The 21,773-nt window shown below is 45.5% G+C and overlaps 1 protein-coding gene across 3 annotated transcripts in view; it reads left to right on the plus strand.

The window, feature by feature from the left end:
- The window catches only part of greb1l (GREB1 like retinoic acid receptor coactivator), a 398,395-nt gene that overhangs the window by 275,690 nt on the left and 100,932 nt on the right, over positions 1-21,773 (plus strand). For all 3 annotated transcript variants that reach the window (XM_070892951.1, XM_070892964.1, XM_070892957.1), the window contains 2 exons: positions 13,964-14,290; positions 21,599-21,727. In XM_070892951.1, coding sequence (XP_070749052.1) covers positions 13,964-14,290; positions 21,599-21,727 — 456 coding nt within the window. The remainder of the gene's footprint in view (positions 1-13,963; positions 14,291-21,598; positions 21,728-21,773) is intronic.

Here is a 21,773-nt window from a genome sequence, read left to right on the forward strand (position 1 = left end):
AATGTTTCTTCATGTTGCCTCTGGTTCTTTTGCCAGTCACCTTAAACCATTCATGATTTTGAACACCTCTATCAAATCTCCTCTTAACCTTCGCTGCCCTGAGGAGAACAATCCCAGCTTTTACAGTCTCTCCACATAACTCTCATCCCTGGTACCATTCTAGTCAATCTCTTTTTCAACCTCCCTAAGGCCTTGACATCCTTCCTAAAGTGTGGTGCCCAGAATTGAAGACAATACCCCAGCTGAGGCCTAAGCAGTGTTTTATAAATGTTTAGCATAACTTCTTGGAATCATAGAACCATAAAAATTTACAGCACAGAAGGAGGCCTTTCGGTCCATCGTGTCTGTGCCGGTTGAAAAAAAGCTGTCCAGCCTAATCTCTCTTTCCAGCTCTTGGTCCGTAGCATATCCAAGTATTTTTAAAATGTGGTGAGAGTTTCTGCCTCTACCACCCTTTAGGCAATGAGTTCCAGACCCCACCACCCTCTGGGTGAAAAATGTTCTCAACTCCCCTCTAATCCTTCTACCAATTACATTAAATGTATGCCTCCTGATTATTGACCTCTCTACTAAGGGAAATAGGTCTTTCCTATCCACTCTAGACCCCTCATAATTTTATACACCTCAATTAAGTCTCCTCTCAGCCTCCTCTGTTCCAAAGGAAACAACACCAACCTATCCAATCTTTCCTCATAGCTAAAATTCTCCAGTCCTGACAAAATCTCCTCTGTACCTTCTCTAGTGCAATCACATCTCTCCTGTAATGCGATGACCAGAACTGTACACAGTACTTTAGTTGTGGTCTAACTAGTGTTTTATACAGTTCTACCATAACCTCCCAGCTCTTATAGGGCTCAATTTTCCCCAAAGCTTTTTTTTGGCGTACTTGAAAAGTTACGCTCGTTTTTTGGGGGCCCAAGTACACCCAAAAAAATTGTTCTACGTTTCCCCGTTGGATTTCTTCATTTTGGCGTGGTCTAACCTGTCCTTTAGTTTTGGGGGTGGAGCCTTGATCTGCGCCAAAAAGATCGGGTTGCCATGGTAACCAGGGACACAATGCGAGCTGAGACCGCAAAGTGAAACATACAGCCAACTCCCAACACATTAAAACACATTGCATCGATTTAAAAACACATTAAAATATATTGTAGCAACTTACCTCCAATTATTAAAGCTGGTCCCGCGACCCCCAACTCTGGCCGAAGGGCTTGCTGGTCCTCTCCCCCAGCCCGAATGGCCTACTCCCGGTCCCGGTCTCACTCCCGCTCTCTCTCTTTCCCCCTTTCTCCCTCTCTCTCTCTCTCTCTCTCTCTCTCTCTCTCTCTCTCTCTCTCTCTCTCTCCCTCTCCCCCCCTCTCTCATCCCTCCCCCCATCTCTCTCCCTCTCCATCTCTCTCTCTCTCTCCACCTCCCTCCCTTGTCCGGGCATCTGCTGCACTTACCTGCACCGATTTCCTTACCTGCGCCAATTTCTTTAACTCTCCAAAAGATTTTTCTGCAGAGGCCACATACGCTGGCCTAAGCAGAACCGGAGTAACTCTCAGCTGGCCAAACTTGCCTAAATGACCAGAATTGGCACGGGTGGCAGGTTACGCCCCCTTTGGCTGAAAAAAAAGCAAACCTAAAAAACTTGTAACTAACTGAGTTACAATGGTGCAAATTGATTGGGGACACTGTGATTTTTTAAAAACTTAGGCCTAAAAGAGCTGCCTGCTCAAAAAAAACGGCACAAATCACTGGGGAAAATTGAGCCCAAATCCACGTCTCGGCTAATAAAGGAAAGTATCTCGTATGCCTTTTAACCAGTATATCTACCGGTCCTGCTACCTTCAGGGATCTGTGGGTTTGCACTCCCAGGTTCCTCTATACTAAGGGTTTAATTAAGAGGGGGGAAATAGAGTACGAGAGGATGCTTGCAGGGAACATAAAAACAAACTGCAAAAGCTTCTATAAAGATGTGAAGAGAAAAAGATTAGTGAAGACAAACGTAGGTCCCTTGCAGTCGGATTCAGGTTAATTTATAATGGGGAACAAAGAAATGGCAGACCAATTGAACAAATACTTCGGTTCTGTCTTCACGAAGGAAAACACAAATAACCTTCCGAATGTACTAGGGGACAGTGGGTCTAGTGAGAAGGAGGTACTGAAGGATATCCTTATTAGGCAGGAAATTGTGTTAGGGAAATTGATGGGAGTGAAGGCCGATAAATCCCCAGGGCCTGACAGTCTGCATCCCAGAGTACTTAAGGAAGTGGCCCTAGAAATAGTGGATGCATTGGTGATCATTTTCCAACAGTCTATCGACTCTGGATCAGTTCCTAGGGACTGGAGGGTAGCTAATGTAACACCACTTTTTAAAAAAAGAGGGAGAGAGAAAATGGGTAATTATAGACCGGTTAGCCTAACATCGGTAGTGGGGAAAATGTTGGAATCAATCATTAAGGATGAAATAGCTGCGCATTTGAAAAGCAATGACAGGATCGGACCAAGTCAGCATGGATTTATGAATGGAAAATCATGCTTGACAAATCTTCTGGAATTTTTTGAGAATGTAACTAGCAGAGTGGACAAGGGAGAACCAGTGGATGTGGTGTATTTGGACTTTCAAAAGGCTTTTGACAAGGCCCCGCACAAGAAATTGGTGTGCAAAATCAAAGCACATGGTATTGGGGGTAATGTACTGACGCGGATAGAGAACTGGTTGGCAGACAGGAAGCAGAGAGTCGGGATAAACAGGTCCTTTTCAGAATGGCAGGCAGTGACTAGTGGAGTGCCGCAGGGCTCAGTGCTGGGACCTCTGCTATTTACAATATACATTAACGATTTAGATGAAGGAATTGAGTGTAATATCTCCAAGTTTGCGGATGACACTAAACTGGGTGGTGGTGTGAGCTGTGAGGAGGATGCTAAGAGGCTGCAAGGTGACTTGGACAGGTAAGGTGATTGGACAAATGCATGGCAGATGCAGTATAATGTGGATAAATGTGAGGTTATCCATTTTGGGGGCAAAAACACGAAGGCAGAATATTATCTGAATGGCAGCAGATTAGGAAAAGGGGAGGTGCAACGAGACCTGGGTGTCATGGTTCATCAGTCATTGAAAGTTGGCATGCAGGTACAACAGGCGGTGAAGAAGGCAAATGGTATGTTGGCCTTCATAGCTAGGGGATTTGAGTATAGGAGCAGGGAGGTCCTACAGCAGTTGTACAGGGCCTTAGTGAGACCTCACCTGGAATATTGTGTTCAGTTTTGGTCTCCTAATCTGAGGAAGGACGTTCTTGCTATTGAGGGAGTGCAGTGAAGGTTCACCAGACTGATTCCAGGGATGGCTGGACTGACATATGAGGAGAGACTGGATCAACTGGGCCTTTATTCACTGGAGTTTAGAAGGATGAGAGGGGATCTCATATAAACGTATAAAATTCTGACGGGATTGGACAGGTTAGAAGCGGGAAGAATGTTCCCAATGTTGGGGAAGTCCAGAACCAGGGGACATAGTCTTAGGATAAGGGGTAGGCCATTTAGGATTGAGATGAGGAGAAACTTCTTCACTCAGAGAGTTGTTAACCTATGGAATTCCTTGCCACAGAGAGTTGTTGATACCAGTTCATTGGATATATTCAAGAAGGAGTTAGATATGGGCCTTATGGCTAAGGGGATCAAGGGCTATGGAGAGAAAGCAGGAAAAGGGTACTGAGGGAATGATCAGCCATGATCTTATTGAATGGTGATGCAGGCTCAAAGGGCCAAATGGCCTACTCCTGCACTTATTTTCTATGTTTCTATGTTTCTCAGTATCCTACCATTTATTATGTATTCCCTTGCCCTCCCCAAATGCATTACCTCACACTTCTCCAGATGGAATTCCATTTGCCACTGTTCTGCCCACCTGACCAGTCCATTGATATCTTCCTGCAGTCTACAGCTTTCTTCCTCACTATCAACCACATGGCCAATTTTTATATCATCTGCAAACTTCTTAATCATGCCCCTTACATTGTGGTATACATTGATATATATCACAAAAAGCAAGGGACCTAGTACTGAGCCTTGTGGGATTTGTGTACATATACTCCCAGGTCTCTCTGTTCGTGCACCCCCTTAAAATTGTACCATTTAGTTCATATTGCCTCTCCTTATTCTTCCTCCCAAGATGCATCACTTCACACTTTTCGGTGTTAAATTTCATCTGCCATGTGCCTGCCCATTTCACCAGTCTGTCGATGTCCTCCTGAATTCTGTTACTGTCCTTCTCATTGTTTACTACATTTCCAAATTTTGCATCTGCAAACTTTGAAATGATGCCCTGTATTCTCAAATCCTGGTCATTAATATGTATCAAAAAGAGCAGTGGTGCTAATATGCCGACCCCTGGTGAACACCACTGTATACCTCTCTCCAATCTGAAAAGCAACCGTTCACCACTGTTCTCTCCTTTCTGTCCCTTAGCCAATTTTGGATCCATGCTGCCACTGTCCCTTTTATCACATGGCTTTAATTTTGCTAACAAGTCTAATATGTGGTACTTTGTCAAATGCCTTTTGAATGTCCATGTACACAACAGCAACTGTACTACCCTCATCAACCCTCTCCAATACTTCATCAAAGAACTCAATCAAGTTAGTCAAACATGATTTGCCTGTAACAAACCCATGCTGACTTTCATTTATTCTTTTCCAAATGCCAATTAATTTTGTCTCAGATTATTGGGGCCGAATTTCCCCCATTCTGTGCCTCCCGTTAGCGCCTCCGGGCTCAAAACTGTTTGAACCCCGGGGAGAGAGGGGCGCAGTTCTACCAGCTCCCACGAAATTGCATGGGGTGGGGGTGGTTAGTGGAGGCGGAAACATGGTAGCGCTGCGCCCTGCTAGTAGCACCCCGGGCCACCACGCCTCCGGCGATGACGTAATTGCTGTGCGCAGCGACCTCTTTCTGCCCCGCAGCGGCAATTGGCCCGCGCCCAGTGGGCAATACCTGCGCCAGCCTCGTAAGTCGCGAACCAGGCCGACCTACGCTCCCGGGGCGGAGCGCTGTGCCGCGTGCCACCATTTTCTTTTCTTCTGCCGACTAACCGGTTGGCCCGTTCTGATTTGCTGTCACATGGTCCAGGGCTGCCATCATGCAGCCCGACATCCGTCTTTGTGCCGAGCTGTGGCCACGGCACCACGCAGCCTTGGTGACCCAGTGGAGGCCTTGAAATGCCATGCAGAGTTCGCAGCGTTCCTCCCCTTTAACGGAAGGGGAGGGGCATTGAGACATGTCAGCACTACACGGACAAGCCGCGTATTGCTGCTGAATCTGCTCGAGTATCGTCCCCGAACCCACTCCAAAGGGAAGTGGAACGCGCGACATTGCACTCCACTTCCTGTGAGGGGCAGTAACCGCAATTTCATGGCTGGGGCGCGATCTCCGCACCAGACGCAGAAATCTCGCCTTCCCTCGGTTACCGCCCCCAAACGGGGCATAATCCAATTTTGCCCCCATTGTCTTTCAAAGATTTCCCTATCACCAATGTCAGGCTGACTAGCCTGTAGTTGCTGGGCTTATCCCCCTCCCCTTTTTTAAACAGGGGTGTAACATTTGCAATCCTCCAATCCTCTAGCACCACCCCATATTCAAGGAAGATTGGATGATTGTGGCCAGAGTTCCCGCAATTTCCATTCTTACTTCCCTCAGCAAACTAGGATACATCCCATCCGGACCAGGTGACTTTTCTACTTTGGGGACTGCCAACCTTTTAAGTACCACCTCTTGATCTATGTTTATCCTATCCAATATTGCTACTGTCTCCTCCTTTGCTACCACACCTCCTAGTTTCTGGAGGATTTATTTTTAAATTCGTTCATGGAATGTGGGCATCGCTGGCAAGGCAGGCATTTATTGCCCATCCCTCATTGCCCTTGAGAAGGTGGTGGTGAGCTGCCTTCTTGAACCGCAGAGGGCAGTTAAGAGTCAACCTCATTTGTGTGGGTCTGGAGTCACATATAGGCCAGATCAGGTGAGGAAGGCAGATTTCCTTCTTTAAAGGACATTAGTGAACCAGATGGGTTTTTACGACAATCCGGTAATTTTACTGATATTCCGGATTTATTTAATTAAATTAATTTAAATTCCCCAGCTGCCATGGTGGTATTTGAACTCATATCTCCAGATCATGAGTCCAGGTCACTGGATTACTAGACCAGTAACATAACCACTATGCTACCCTCCCCAAGGGATCATCAGTTTAAATTTATCAAAGGGAATTGTTGTAGCATGGAATACTTTGCCACAGAAAGTGGTTGAGATCTTATAAATGGAAATTGGCTAAATCATTAAAGCGCAGGATGATACAAGGCTATGGGAAGCGCAAGTCAGTGGGATTAGTTTTGGGTTGCACAAGCTAAGAACTGGCAGTGATGGCCAAATACCCTCCTTCTGTACTGCAAACTACTTTGGCTCTTGAAACTAAACCATGGGCGTAAGACAACTTTGAAAAACTGAAAGGCAAAGTTAGGACTAATAATTATAATTCTTCTTTACACAGAGAATGGTCAACATAAGGGGCCCAAGTTTCCACACGATAAAAAACGGGTGCCCCTCCGAGCTGGGCGCCCGTTTTTCGCGCCTAAAACGGCGCCTAAAAAAAAGCTCCTTTTCTGCCTGGCACGGCGCCCAGGGGGGCGGAGCCTACACTCGCACTGATTTTGTAAGTGGGAGGGGGCGGGTACTATTTAAATTAGTTTTTTTCCTGCTGGCAACGCTGTGTGTGTGCGTTGGAGTGTTCGCGCACGCGCAGTGTGAAAAAAACATTGGCACTCGGCCATTTTTGTAGTTCTTTGTAGCTGTTTAATTTTTGAACATTTTTTTAATAAAAGCACATTGCCATCAGCACTTGCAGCCTTCTCACTGTCTCCTCCCCCCCCCCCCCCCCCCCCGCGGGAAGAACGGGCGCCTCCTCCCCCCCCCCCCCGCGGGAAAGAACGGGCGCCTCCTACCCCCCCCCCCCCCCCCGCGGGAAGAACGGGCGCCTCGCCCCCCCCCCCCCCCCCCCCCCCCGCGGGAAAGAACGGACGCCTCCTCTTCCCTCCCCCCCCCGCAGGAAGAACGGGCGCCTCAGGCTGACTGCAGCATTCTCCGTGCCTGAAGCACTTTCACACAGGTAGGAAGATGGTTTATTTAATCTTTTATTTGCTTATAAATGTTTATTCAGGTTGGATTTATTTGTATAATATTTGTAGAAGTATAAATAAGGATTTATTGTAGAATTTAATGAGTTCCCTTCCCCCCCCTCCCCCCCACCTCGTTCTGGACGCCTAATTTGTAACCTGCGCCTAATTTTTTAACGTGTAGAACAGGTTTTTTCAGTTCTACAAAAATCTTCACTTGCTCCATTCTAACTTAATTTGGAGTACGTTTTCACTGTGGAAACTTTGAAATCAGGCGTCAGTGGCCGGACACGCCCCCTTATGAAGAAAAAATTCTGTTCCAAAGTAGAACTGTTCTACCTGACTAGAACTGCAGAAAAAAAAATGTGGAGAATTGCAATTTCTAAGATAGTCCGTTCTCCACCAGTTGCTCCTAAAAATCAGGCGCAAATCATGTGGAAACTTGGGCCCAAGGAGTGGACTTCCTGTTGGATTAGTAGAGACAAAAACTCTGGATTCATTTAAATTTAAGAGAATGGATACCTGGATGTTGAGATGATAGGGTCTTTCTGGATGGCTGAGCTATGGGGGCATAATACTGGTTTTTGACAGCTATTTTTTTTAGTACATGCAACAATTTTCTAATGGTTGAAAAATCTCTTCGAATATACCGAGATTCTTTGTGAAGGCTGATTTTGTTTTGCCCTATATATGCTACTTTAAGTGGTTACATCCATTTATCAGCAGACCATCCTGGAAAATCAATTCCAGCACGTCTTATCCCCAATTTCAGTACAGCATCCCAAATGCACCTGTGCAATTTTTTCTATTGCCTGCACTAGCTGCCTTGTGGCCTTTCTGAGTGACATTGCCAATTAGTGTAACAATTGGAGCAGTTTCGTGCTATCGACCCAAAGTGAACCGAAGCTGCACAAACTCATTTCGTACAGGGCTCTTATAGCTACCAGGGAGACTTTCATCCCATTGATCTATACTGGGTTAAAAGAACTAGCTCACTGTACAAGGAATTGCAACACAAACCGACATCCTGCCATTCCATGGCAAAGAAATCCAAGCTATAGTATCATACGTGAAACACATTCTATCACCACCTTATCTCCTTTGTCAGGTATTGAAAAACAACATATAGTAGGAGTTAAGTCGCTAGAAATTGGCCAGGATTGTACCTGTTTTACCACCATTTTTTCATGGTAAAAATGTTTCTTGGCGCTATAATTTTTCCATAATTTTGCTGTATTGGCCAGTGGTTTACCGTCGGCAGTAAATAATACCGTCCACCTTTTTTTTGGACCATTTTTGTGATATCACTAGGCGTCAAACGCTCCGATATTGCCGGTTTAAAAAAATTGGCCAATACCGTATTTTTAAAGTCCACAAAAAAAACGCCCCTAAAATGCAAGTCTTATCAGGTCGGATTCACTACGAAACAGACACTGACAGCGCCATCTTGAAAAACGGAGCTACAGTTCAGTGAATGAAAGCATTTGGAGGGAAGGCTGCGTTTTACACTTTGAGCTTTTTGTGAGTTTATACTTCGTTTTTAAGGACATTAAAAATAATGCTGTCTCTGCCATTATTGCTGGCTGCTTTTTCAATGGAGCAAAAACCTGGAAGAAGGCTTACTCAACAGCATTATCAGTGTGATCAAAGAGCTGGCAGACTTATGGGGAAGGAGGCCTTACCTTCAACGGGTTTTCAGGGAACAGCGCTCATACCTGCACCTGTCTGAGGCACAGTTTGTTAGAAAGCTGTGCTTTCGAAAAGAGGTGGTCACAGCGATATGCCAGCTCGTAAAGGCAGTCATATAGCTTACAAGCGTGAGGAGGACTGCACTGCCCGTCAAGACGAAGGTGACTACGGCACTTGCCTTCTATGCCTCCGGCTCCTTTCAGGCATCAGCAGGGGACATATATTCCATCTCGCAGTTCGCTACACATCACTGCATTCGCCAGGTGACTACTGCATTGTATGCACGCAGGAAGGACTTCTTAAACTTACCAATGACCATGGAGGCACAGAATGAGAGGGCTTTAGGCTTTGCATGAATTGCTGCCTTCCCGAAGGTACAGGCTGCCATTGACTGTAGGCATATCGCCCTGCGAGTACCTTTTGAGGATCCCGTGGTTTACTGAAACCAAAAGGGATTCCACTCGCTGAATGCACAGATCATCTGTGACCAGACTCAGTGCATCATGGCAGTAAATGCACAATTTGAGGGGAGCATCCATGATGCTTTCATCTTGCGTGAGAGCACTGTCTCATAGCTGTTTGAGCGTCAGCCAGAAGGGCAGAGCTGGATGCTGGGGGACAAAGGTTACAGCCTCACCACCTGGCTCATGACCCCCTCCACAACCCTCAGACAGAAGCCGAGCATCGCTTCAATAATAGCCATATAGCCACACGCAACATCGTCAAAAAGACAATCGGAGTGCTCAAGCAGCGCTTCCGATGCCTGGACCACTCTGGAGGCAGCCTGAAATACTGCACTCATCAGGTCACAACTTAGCCAAGATGAGGGGATAGGATTTGCTACTAGGGATTGCAGAACTACCTCAGGAGAGAGGGGGGGAGGAGGAGGACGAGAAACCCATGCCGCCATCACCCCCATGACGACAGGGAAGGAGGCCTCATGGAGCTTTCCCCACTGCAAAAGCCTTACGTCAGCAGCTGATAATTGAATGCTTTGCATGAAGGCTGAACAGCACGTTTCATCATTGACTGCCCACTTGATCCCACCATGTTGACTATTTCCCCTGTTATTCTGCAAATGAGACACTGCACAAGTTTGGTTTAGGTGAAAAAATAAATTTAAATTTATTGAGCATTCGTACAGTTGTACATTAATGAAACTTTGTAAATGTTAATTTAGTAACTTCAATAAAATTTTTGAATGTTAAAACTTTTGAAATGTAAACTTTACTTAAATAACAGCAAAATAACAACAACAACAAAAGAACAACAAGACAACAACCCCAGCTCACGTCCATTCTTGCCCTTGCCCACTACCCCTACCCCTACCCCCAGTGGTGCCAAGACGTTTATTAGCAGCACGGGCAGCTGTTGTTGGGGGACAGACGTTGGAGATGCCATTCAAAGCCCTGAAGAAGCTGGGGCTGTGGAAGGCCCTGGCTTCTGAGTGGTGAACCTGTTGCTCAGCCTCACCACTCACTGGTTTTGTCAGTCTGGGTGGCATGACACCGGGGACTGGAGTGCCATGCATTAAGATCGTCCGTTGCCATTGGGCATTGACAACCTCGGTGTTCTCCTGCTTTGCAGCTACTAGCTGCGACATGCCCTCCCTTATGTCCGCAGATAATGCTGCAATGTTCCCCGAGATTCCACCCATGACCTCGAGGAGCTGTCAGCTGAGCTGGATGCTCTCCCCAGACACTCCCACCAAACTCATTTGCTTGTCTGCATGCCTTTCGGCAGAGCGGCATTGCCGACTCAGCCTCCACACAGACGACATACGGGCTTCTGCCCTGGGTGTGCTTTACTGCAATCCACTGGGACCCAGGACCTCGGATACTGGATAACCATGGAATGTGCTGGTGTTCTCCTCCGACAAACTGCTGCCTGCAGCTGCAGTCATTAGTGCCTGCGTGGGCTCCCCCACAATCCTCCCCCAATGTCACATTGTTCCTCCTCCTGTGCTGCCTCCTGTGGAGGTTCCTCGCGACCATGACATCCATCAAGCTGGGGCTTCCTCTGCTGCATTTAATGACTCGTAATCCACATATGCAAAATAGGAAGCAACAGACGATTGGTTAGCAGCAGGGGAGGGGGCAGGGTGACATCTGTAGGCTTACATAGCGCAGGCTCATTTGAAGGACCACCACTGCTGCATTACATGTCGCTGACTGACAGGACATTGCATTAATTGAACCCTAGCCCGCAGATCAGTACATCGCATAAACTGAAGCCTAGCCCACAGACAGTATATTGCATAAACCGAAGCCTAGCCCGCAGACGGTACATAAAATTGAGCCAACCCAGACCGTGAATTTTGCAGGACTTACCCTCACTCTCCAACGTGGGGTCAGCACCCCCACAGGTAGTCGATCTCTACGAGGCACCCATCAGACCTGCCACGCGACTTTCAAGGTGGGTGAGTTGGACCAGTTTTGCTGGACCAACTTTCCCTGCAAAGATGACAATATACATTTTTAACAGAGGGCCCTTCTGCTCTCGTGGTACACACAGATAGTCATCAAAGCAATACTGTGTGCATTTAATATAGTGCTCTGTTTAATGGCCCTGGTAGTTGCATGTGGTTCATCAGGAAAACATCTAAGTGTATAAAACATCTTTTAAGATGTCAAAAAGCAGTCTTTATAATGTGTGACGATCATTCATGGCAAATAAGGTGCAACACTAAGCCTGGCGATACCAACATGTGTCACATTTGCAATTTAAGTAATTGGAGTGCATAAATAAAAATATTACTCTGACAACTCTGCAATGGTCATTCCACCTCTTCCTGCACCGGACATGATCCCTCTGGATGGAGTCCACTGAGGAAACGCACACAAGTTTTATAGCAGATGGGTGTAGTTTTCCACAACCCTTCCTTGAAATCTTCCCCCATCTGCTTTCTACAGCAGTGATGAGGGCCTCATTTGCATCTTGAGTGAATTTCCTAGCCCTCTTCCTTGCTGAATCACCCTGCATTTTTAATTTTTCATGAACTCTGCTGATATTTAAAATCCCTTCTCAAAAATGGCTGTTTCAACCCTGGGTGTACTGCGGGTTAATCCTGTTAAGGATTAGTTAATCCTTGCCACTGGACCAAGACCTAGCTCTGTCAAGCCTGTGTGGTGGCTAGTGTGCAACGGCCACCAGACGTTAAAAAAAATCCACGCACAGGCATCTTCCACCCTTCAACATTTAGTTCAGGATCTGGAATTTTAGGTCCTTCATTGAAACACCTGTGAACTTCTTGACGTAGAAGCAAGTCATCCTCGATTCGAGGGACTGCCAATGATGATGAATACTTCGTGTGCGCATCTTGCCAGAAGGATCGGGAGAAAAAAACGGGCGAAAAAAAACAAACACTTTTTGCGCATGCACAGAACGAGCATTTTTTTTAACGCTGAAAAATTGAGTTTTGTCGCACAACATTTTTTGAAAACGGTGCTGTTTTACCGCTGTAACAATTGTCAAAAAGCATTTGATCACTTTTGCGTGTTTATTTTTTGACGCTGTTTCGGCGCTTAAAAAAAAGACTTTAAACATGATGAGCACCAAAGAAAGGGCGCTAGCACTATTTGGCCAATTTCTAGCCCAATTGTCTCCAACTAAAAAAGGAGGGAGAGAGAAAACAGGGAATTATAGACCGGTCAGCCTGACATCGGTAGTGGGTAAAATGATGGAATCAATTATTAAGGATGTCATAGCAGTGCATTTGGAAAGAGGTGACATGATAGGTCCAAGTCAGCATGGATTTGTGAAAGGGAAATCATGCTTGACAAATCTTCTGGAATTTTTTGAGGATGTTTCCAGTAGAGTGGACAAGGGAGAACCAGTTGATGTGGTATATTTGGACTTTCAGAAGGCGTTCGACAAGGTCCCACACAAGAGATTGATGTGCAAAGTTAGAGCACATGGGATTGGGGGTAGTGTGCTGACATGGATTGAGAACTGGTTGTCAGACAGGAAGCAAAGAGTAGGAGTAAATGGGTACTTTTCAGAATGGCAGGCAGTGACTAGTGGGGTACCGCAAGGTTCTGTGCTGGGGCCCCAGCTGTTTACACTGTACATTAATGATTTAGATGAGGGGATTAAATGTAGTATCTCCAAATTTGCGGATGACACTAAGTTGGGTGGCAGTGTGAGCTGCGAGGAGGATGCTGTGAGGCTGCAGAGCGACTTGGATAGGTTAGGTGAGTGGGCAAATGCATGGCAGATGAAGTATAATGTGGATAAATGTGAGGTTATCCACTTTGGTGGTAAAAACAGAGAGACAGACTATTATCTGAATGGTGACAGATTAGGAAAAGGGGAGGTGCAAAGAGACCTGGGTGTCATGGTACATCAGTCATTGAAGGTTGGCATGCAGGTGCAGCAGGCGGTTAAGAAAGCAAATGGCATGTTGGCCTTCATAGCAAGGGGATTTGAGTACAGGGGCAGGGAGGTGTTGCTACAGTTGTACAGGGCATTGGTGAGGCCACACCTGGAGTATTGTGTACAGTTTTGGTCTCCTAACCTGAGGAAGGACATTCTTGCTATTGAGGGAGTGCAGCGAAGGTTCACCAGACTGATTCCCGGGATGGCGGGACTGACCTATCAAGAAAGACTGGATCAACTGGGCTTGTATTCACTGGAGTTCAGAAGAATGAGAGGGGACCTCATAGAAACATATAAAATTCTGACGGGGTTAGACAGGTTAGATGCAGGAAGAATGTTCCCAATGTTGGGGAAGTCCAGAACCAGGGGTCACAGTCTAAGGATAAGGGGTAAGCCATTTAGGACCGAGATGCGGAGGAACTTCTTCACCCAGAGAGTGGTGAACCTGTGGAATTCTCTACCACAGAAAGTTGTTGAGGCCAATTCACTAAATATATTCAAAAAGGAGTTAGATGAGGTCCTTACTGCTAGGGGGATCAAGGGGTATGGCGAGAAAGCAGGAATGGGGTACTGAAGTTGAATGTTCAGCCATGAACTCATTGAATGGCGGTGCAGGCTAGAAGGGCCGAATGGCCTACTCCTGCACCTATTTTCTATGTTTCTATGTTTCTATGTAACTATGGTTGTGTTATCTGGCTACACTTGTGTATTTCATACTTCAATAATGGTGATATATTTGCTTATTTCAGGACCAGACCAGATGCCTCTCAGGGAAGAGTTTGAACAGATTATGCTGAAAGCAATACAGGACTCGAGCCTTAAAGACAGATCTTTACAACTGGGAGGCCCTTGTTCCACTGTGTCTCCAGGACAACTACCCTGGCTAGCTCGGCTTGCTGCCAGTGTTTCACGAGATTTGGTACAAGTTGTTTTTACCCAGAATTCCCTGGCAGAAGGCATTTCAGAGACCTTGAGGACATTTGGGGATGTACATCTACAACAGAAAGTACCAAACTACGTGGTAGTCATTTGTACATCAAAGATGAGAGGCAATGAGTTCTGTGTGGTGGTATTAGGTAAGTAGAATTTTAGAATTGTTTGAAATCATCCAATTAAAATAAAATGTAAACTGATGCGAAGCAGAAGAACATAAAAAATAGGAGTAGGAGTAGGTCCCTCGAGCCTGCTCCGCCATTCAATAAGATCATGGCTGATCTAATCATGGACAGTTCCACTTCCCTGCCCAGTCCCCATAACCCCTTATCCCCTTATTGTTTAAGAAACTGTCTATTTCTGTCTTAAATTTATTCAATGTTCCAGCTTCCACAGCTCTCTGAGGCAGCGAATTCCACAGATTTACAACCCTCTGAGAGAAGAAATTTCTCCTCATCTCAGTTCTAAATGTGCGGCACCTTATCGTAAGATCATGCTCTCTAGTTCTAGTCTCCCCCACCAGGGGAAACATCCTCTCTGCATCCACCTTGTTCAGCCCCCTCATAATCTTATATGTTTTGATAAGGTCACCCCTCATTCTTCTGAATTCCAATGAGTCGAGGCCCAACCTACTCAACCTTTCCTCATAAGTCAACACCCTCATCCCCGGAATCAACCTAATGAACCTTCTCTGAACTGCCTCCACAGCAAGTATATCCTTTCAAATATGGAAACCAAAACTGCACGTAGTATTTCAGGTGTGGCCTCACCAATACCCTGTACAGCTGTAACAAGACTTCCCTGCTTTTATACTCCATCCTCTTTGCAATAAAGGCCAAGATTCCATTGGCCTTCCTGATCACTTGCTGTACTTGCATACTATCCTTTTGAGTTTCATACACAAGTACCCCCAGGTCCCGCTGTGCTGCAGCACTTTGCAATCTTTCTCCATTTAAATAATAACTTGCTCTTTGATTTTTTTTTCTGCCAAAGTGCATGACCTCACATTTTCCAACATTATACTCCATCTGCCAAATTCTTGCCCACTCATTTAGCCTGTCTATGTCCTCCTGCAGCCTCTTAGAAACATAGACATAGAAACATAGAAAATAGCTGCAGGAGTAGGCCATTCGGCTCTTCGAGCTGCACCACCATTCAATAAGATCATGGCTGATCATTCCCTCAGTACCCCTTTCCTGCTGCCTTTCCATACCTCCTTGATCCCCTTAGCTTTAAGGGCCATATCGAACTCCCTCTTGAATATATCCAATGAACTGGCATCAACAACTCTCTGCAGCAGGGAATTCCACAGGTTAACAACTCTCTGAGTGAAGAAGTTTCTCCTCATCTCAGTCCTAAATGGCCTACCCCTTATCCTAAGACTGTCCTCTGGTTCTAAACTTCCCCAACATCTGGAATATTCCACCCACATTTAACCTGTCCAGTCCCGTCAGAACCTTACCTGTTTCCACGTGATCCCCTCTCATCCTTTCAAACTCCAATGTATAAAGGCCCAGTTGATCCAGTCTCTCCTCATATGTCAGTCCAGCCATCCCGGGAATCAGTCTGGTGAACCTTCGCTGCGCTCCCTCAATAGCAAGAACGTCCTTCCTCAGATTAGGAGACCAAAACTAAACACAATATTCCAGGTGAGGCCTCATAAAGGCCCTGTACAACTGCAGTAAGACCTCCCTGCTCCCATACTCAAATCCCCTAGTTATGAAGACCAACATACCATTTACCTTCTTCACCGCCTGCTGTATCTGTATGCTAACTTTCAATGACTGATGAACCATGACACCCAGATCGCGTTGCACCTCCCCTTTTCCTAATCTGCCGCAATTCAGATAATAACGTGTCTTTGCGTTTTTGCCCCCAAAGTGGATAACCTCACATTTATCCACATTATAGTGCATCTGCCATGCATTTGCCCACTCACCTAACCTGTCCAAGTCATCCTGCAGCCTCTTGGCATCCCCCTCACAGCTCACATGGCCACCCAGTTTAGTGTCATCTGCAAACTTGGAGATTACATTCAATTCCTTCATCTAAATCATTGATGTATATTGTAAAGAGCTGGGGTCCCAGCACTGAGCCCTATGGCACTCTACTAGTCACTGCCTGCCATTTTGAAAAGGACCTGTTTATCCCGACTCTCTGCTTCCTGTCTGCCAACCAGTTCTCTATCCACGTCAGATATTACTCCCAATACCATGTGCTTTGATTTTGCACACCAATCTCTTGTGTGGGACCTTGTTCAAAGCCTTTTGAAAGTCCAAATACACCATATCCACTGGTTCTCCCTTGTCCACTCTACTAGTTATATCCTCAAAAAATTCCAGAAGATTTGTCAAGCATGATTTCCCATTCATAAATCCATGCTGACTTGGATCGATCCTGTCACTGCTTTCCAAATGTGCTGCTATTTCATCCTTAATAATTGATTCCAACATTTTCCCCACTACTGATGTCAGGCTAACCTGCTTTCTCTCTCCGTCCCTTTTTAAAAAGTAGTGTTACATTAGCTACCCTCCAGTCCATAGGAACTGATCCAGAGTCGATAGACTGTTGGAAAATGATCACCAATGCATCCACTATTTCTAGGGGCACTTCCTTAAGTATTCTGGGATGCAGACTATCAGGCCCCAGGGATTTATCGGCCTTCAATCCCATCAATTTCCCCAACACAATTTCCCGCCAATAAGGATATCCTTCAGTTCCTCCTTCTCACTAGACCCACTGTCCCCCAGTACTTCCAGAAGGTTATTTGTGTCTTCCTTCGTGAAGATAGAATCAAAGAATTTGTTCAATTGGTCTGCCATTTCTTTGTTCCCCATCATAAATTCACCTGAATCCAACTGCAAGGGACCGACGTTTGTCTTCACTAATCTTTTTCTCTTCACATATCTATAGAAGCTTTTGCAGTCAGTTTTTATGTTCCCGGCAAACTTCTTCTCGTACTCTATTTTCCGCCTCTTAATTAAACCCTTTGTCCTCCTCTGCTGAATTCTAAATTTCTCCCAGTCCTCAGGTCTGCTGCTTTTTCTGGCCAATTTATATGCCTCTTCCTTGGATTTAACACTATCGTTAATTTCCCTTGTTAGCCACAGTTGAGACACCTTCCCCATTTTATTTTTACTCCAGACAGGGATGAAATATTGCTGAAGTTCATCCATGTGATCTTTAAATGTTTGCCATTGCCTATCCACCGTCAACCCTTTAAGTATCACTTGCCGGTCTATTCTAGCCAATTCACGCCTCAAACCATCGAAGTTACCTTTTCTTAAGTTCAGGGCCCTAGTTTCTGAATTAACTGTGTCACTCTCCATCTTAATAAAGAATTCTACCATATTATGGTCACTCTTCCCCAAGGGGCCTCGCACAACAAGATTGCTAATTAGTCCTTTCTCATTACGCATCACCCAGTCTAGGATGGCCAGCTCCCTAGTTGGTTCCTCGACATATTGGTCTTGAAAACCATCCCGAATACACTCCAGGAAATCCTTCTCCATCGCATTGCTACCAGTTTGGTTAGCCCAATCAATATGTAGATTAAAGTCACCCATGATAACTGCTGTACCTTTATTGCATGCATCCCTAATTTCTTGTTTGATGCTGTCTCCAACCTCACTACTACTGTTTGGTGGTCTGTACACAACTCCTACTAGCATTTTCTGCCCCTTGGTATTCCGTAGCTCCACCCATACCGATTCCACATAATCCAAGCTGATGTCCTTTCTTACTATTGCATTAATTTCCTCTTTAACCAGCAATGCCACCCCGCCTCCTTTTCCTTTCTGTCTATCCTTCCTAAATGTTGAATACTCCTGGATGTTGAGTTCCCAGCCTTGGTCATCCTGGAGCCATGTCTCCGTGATGCCAATTACATCATACCCGTTAACTGCTATCTGCGCAGTTAATTCGTCCACCTTTTTCCGAATATTTCTTGCATTGAGGCACAGAGCCTTCAGGCTTGTCTTTCTAACACACTTTGCCCCTTTAGAATTTTGCTGTAATGTGGCCCTTTTTGCTTTTTGCCTTAGGTTTTTCTGCTCTCCACTTTTACTTTTCTCCTTTCTATCTTTTGCTTCTGCCTCCATTCTACTTCCCTCTGTCTCCCTGCATAGGTTCCCATCCCCCTGCCATATTAGTTTAACTCCTCCCCAACAGCACTAGCAAACTCTCCCCCTAGGACATTGATTCCAGTCCTGTCCAGGTGCAGACCGTCCAGATGGTAGCGGTCCCACCTCCCCCAGAACTGGTTCCAATGTCCCAGGAATTTGAATCTCTCACTTCTGCATCATTCCTCAAGCCATGTATTCATCTGAGCTGTCCTGCGATTCCTACTCTGACTAGCACGTGGCTCTGGTAGCAATCCTGAGATTACTACTTTTGAGGTCCTACTTTTTAATTTAGCTCCTAGCTCCCTAAATTCATCTTGTAGGACCTCATCCTGTTTTTTACCTATATCGTTGGTACCTATATGCACCACAAAAACTGGCTGTTCACCCTCCCTTTTCAGAATGCCCTGCACCCACTCCGAGACATCCTTGACCCTTGCACCAGGGAGGCAACATACCATCCTAGAGTCTCGGTTGCGGCCGCAGAAACGTCTTTCTATTCCCCTTACAATTGAATCCCCTATCACTATAGCTCTCCCACTCTTTTTCCTGCATTCCTGTGCAGCAGAGCCACCCACGGTGTCATGAACCTGGCTGCTGCTGCCCTCCTTTGATGAGTCATCCCCCACAACAGTACACAAAGAGGTGTATCTGTTTTGCAGGGGGATGACCGCAGGGGACCCCTGCACTACTTTCCTTGCACTGCTCTTCCTGTTGGTCACCCATTCCCTATCTGGCTGTGTACCCTTTACCTGCGGTAAGACCAACTCACTAAACGTGCTATTCACATCATTCTCAGCATCGTGGATGCTCCAGAGTAAATCCACCCGCAGCTCCAGTGCCGCAATGCGGTCCGTCAGGAGCTGCAGGCGGATACACTTCCCGCACACGTATTCATCAGAGACACCGGAAGCGTCCTCCTCTTTATGTCCTCCTCACACATTACCCTTCTTCCCATCTTTGTATCGTCAGCATACTTAGCTACGTTGCATTCAGTCCCCTCTTCCAAGTTGTTAATATAGATTGTAAATAGTTGGGGTCCCAGCACTGATCCCTGCGGCACCCCACTCGTTACTGATTGCCAACCAGAGTATGAACCATTTATCCCGACTTTCTGTTTTCTGTTTGTCAGACAATCTTCTATCCATGCTAATATATTACCCCCATCCCTGTGAACTTTTATCTTGTGCAGTAACCTTCTGTGTGACACCTTGTCAAATGCCTTCTGGAAGTCCAAATACACCACATCCACTGGTTCCCCTTTATTTACCCTGTCCGTTACATCCTCGAAGAATTCCAGCAAATTTGTCAAACATGACTTCCTCTTCATAAATCCATGCTGACTTTGCCTGACCAAATTTTGCTTTTCCAAATGTCCTATTACTGCTTCTTTAATAATGGACTCCCAACATTTTCCCAACCGCAGATGTTAGGCTAACTGGTCTATAGTTTCCAGCTTTTTGTCTGCCTCCTTTTTTGAATAGGGGTGTTACATTTGCAGTTTTCCAATCTGCTGGGACCTCCCCAGCATCCAGGGAATTTCGGTAAATTACAACCAATGCATCCACAATCCCTGCTGCTACTTCTCTTAGGATGCAAGCCATCAGGTCATGACATCAGTGGCACATAATTTCCTTATTAAAATACTTATTGTGGAATTACAGCATTGTTATTGATATGTTAATTTTTCAAAACATTTTTTGTATTTATTTGCATCTAGCCAGCCATTTGATCCAAATTGTTCATTATCTGATTTACTTGGTTATAGGTTATCGAAATAGGTGCTGCCACTGTACAGCATTTCAGATCTTCAGCTGCTAGCCAGACATTTGACACAGGTCTTGGTTGTGTAGTATAATTGCTCAGATAGTGAGTTGAATATGAGGCTGTTGAAATAATACGGCTGACTTTACTCTTTTTTTATTTGTTCATGGGATGTGGGCATCGCTGGCAAGGCCAGAATTTATTGCCCATTCCTAATTGCCCTTGAAAAGCTGGTGTTGTGTCGTCTTCTTGAACTGCTGCAGTCTGTGTGGTGAAGGTATTCCCACAGTGCTGCTAGGGAGGGAGTTCCAGGATTTTGACCCAGCGACGATGAAGGGATCGCGATATACTTCCAAGTCAGGATGGTGTGTAACTTGGAGGGGAACTTGCAGGTGATGGTGCTCCCATGTGCCTGCTGCCCTTGTCTTTTTAGGTGGTAAAGGGTCATGGGTTTGGGAGGTGCTACCGAAGAAGTCTTGGCGAATTGCTGCAGTGCATCTTGTAGATGGTGCACGCTGCAGCCACAGTGCACTGATGGTGGAGGGAGTGAATGTTTAAGGTGATGGATGGGGCGCCAATCAAGCGGTGTGCTTTTCCTGGATTGTGTCGAGCTTCTTGAGTGTTACTGGAGCTGCACTCATCCAGGCAAGTGGAGAGTATTCCATCACACTCCTGACTTGTGCCTTGTAGATGGTGGAAAGGTTTCGGGGAGTCAGGAGGTGAGACACTCGCTGCACAATATCCAGTCTCTAACCTGTTCTTGTTGCCACAGTATTTATGTGGCTGGTCCAGTTAAGTTTCTGGTCAATGGTGACCCCCAGGATGTTGATGGTGGGGATTCGGCGATGGTAATTCTTCAAACCACATGCGCCATAAATGGGGTTCTATGACAACAGCAGAGTCTTGAAAAATTATACCATAGACTTCCATCATTCCAGTTGGAGTGTGAGCAGCACACTAATAAAATACAACTGAGAAGTTTGCTATTAGGACCCTTTTAAAAATCAAACAGTTCAAATGTATACGATATAATTTTAAGCATCCTGACCCTGGATTTCTTCGTGGGTTCTGCCAAACATTCGCAGGAATTCTGACGAGAGACCGATGGAACCTACCAGAAGCACTAGGTATCTGCTGTCTCTGTGATTTTCTGGCCTGCCTTGTAAGGAGAAGAACCTCTCCACACCCTTTACAAGGCAAATTGCATGGGAGTTAGCCCTAATGGATGCACATGGAGCAATCCCATTATGAATCTCTACTGATCTTAATTTATCTGCTTCAAACTGTTATTGTCAGCACCTTCTCCAAGTCACTATTCTGTATCACTGATATAATTGCACTGTTAAAAAAACGTTTGGCAGAAATACAGAAGATGCTTGTAACTAATTAAATTGTGCATACCCAGATAGCCCAAACTTTTTCAATTTAGATTTTGTTTAACCTTCCAATTGAATATCTCATCCAGTACTGAACTTAAAGTAACAAACTACATATTTTATAGAGTATTACTGATTTCAGCAATAAACAGTTGTCATAGCAATGAATAAATCAGTTTGTTTTCTTCAGGTCACTACCAATCCAGAGTGCTGGCAGAGAGCATGCTCACCACAAATGAGTTCCTGAAGGAAATCAGTTATGAACTGATTACAGGAAAAGTCAGTATTTTGGCATCTCATTTCAAAACCTCCCCCTTTGGTAAGTGTTTCAATCAGATATATGTTATTTATTTCTTTTTACTTTC

This window comes from Pristiophorus japonicus, chromosome 1, assembly GCF_044704955.1.
Source record: "Pristiophorus japonicus isolate sPriJap1 chromosome 1, sPriJap1.hap1, whole genome shotgun sequence".
Lineage (NCBI taxonomy): Eukaryota > Metazoa > Chordata > Chondrichthyes > Pristiophoridae > Pristiophorus > Pristiophorus japonicus.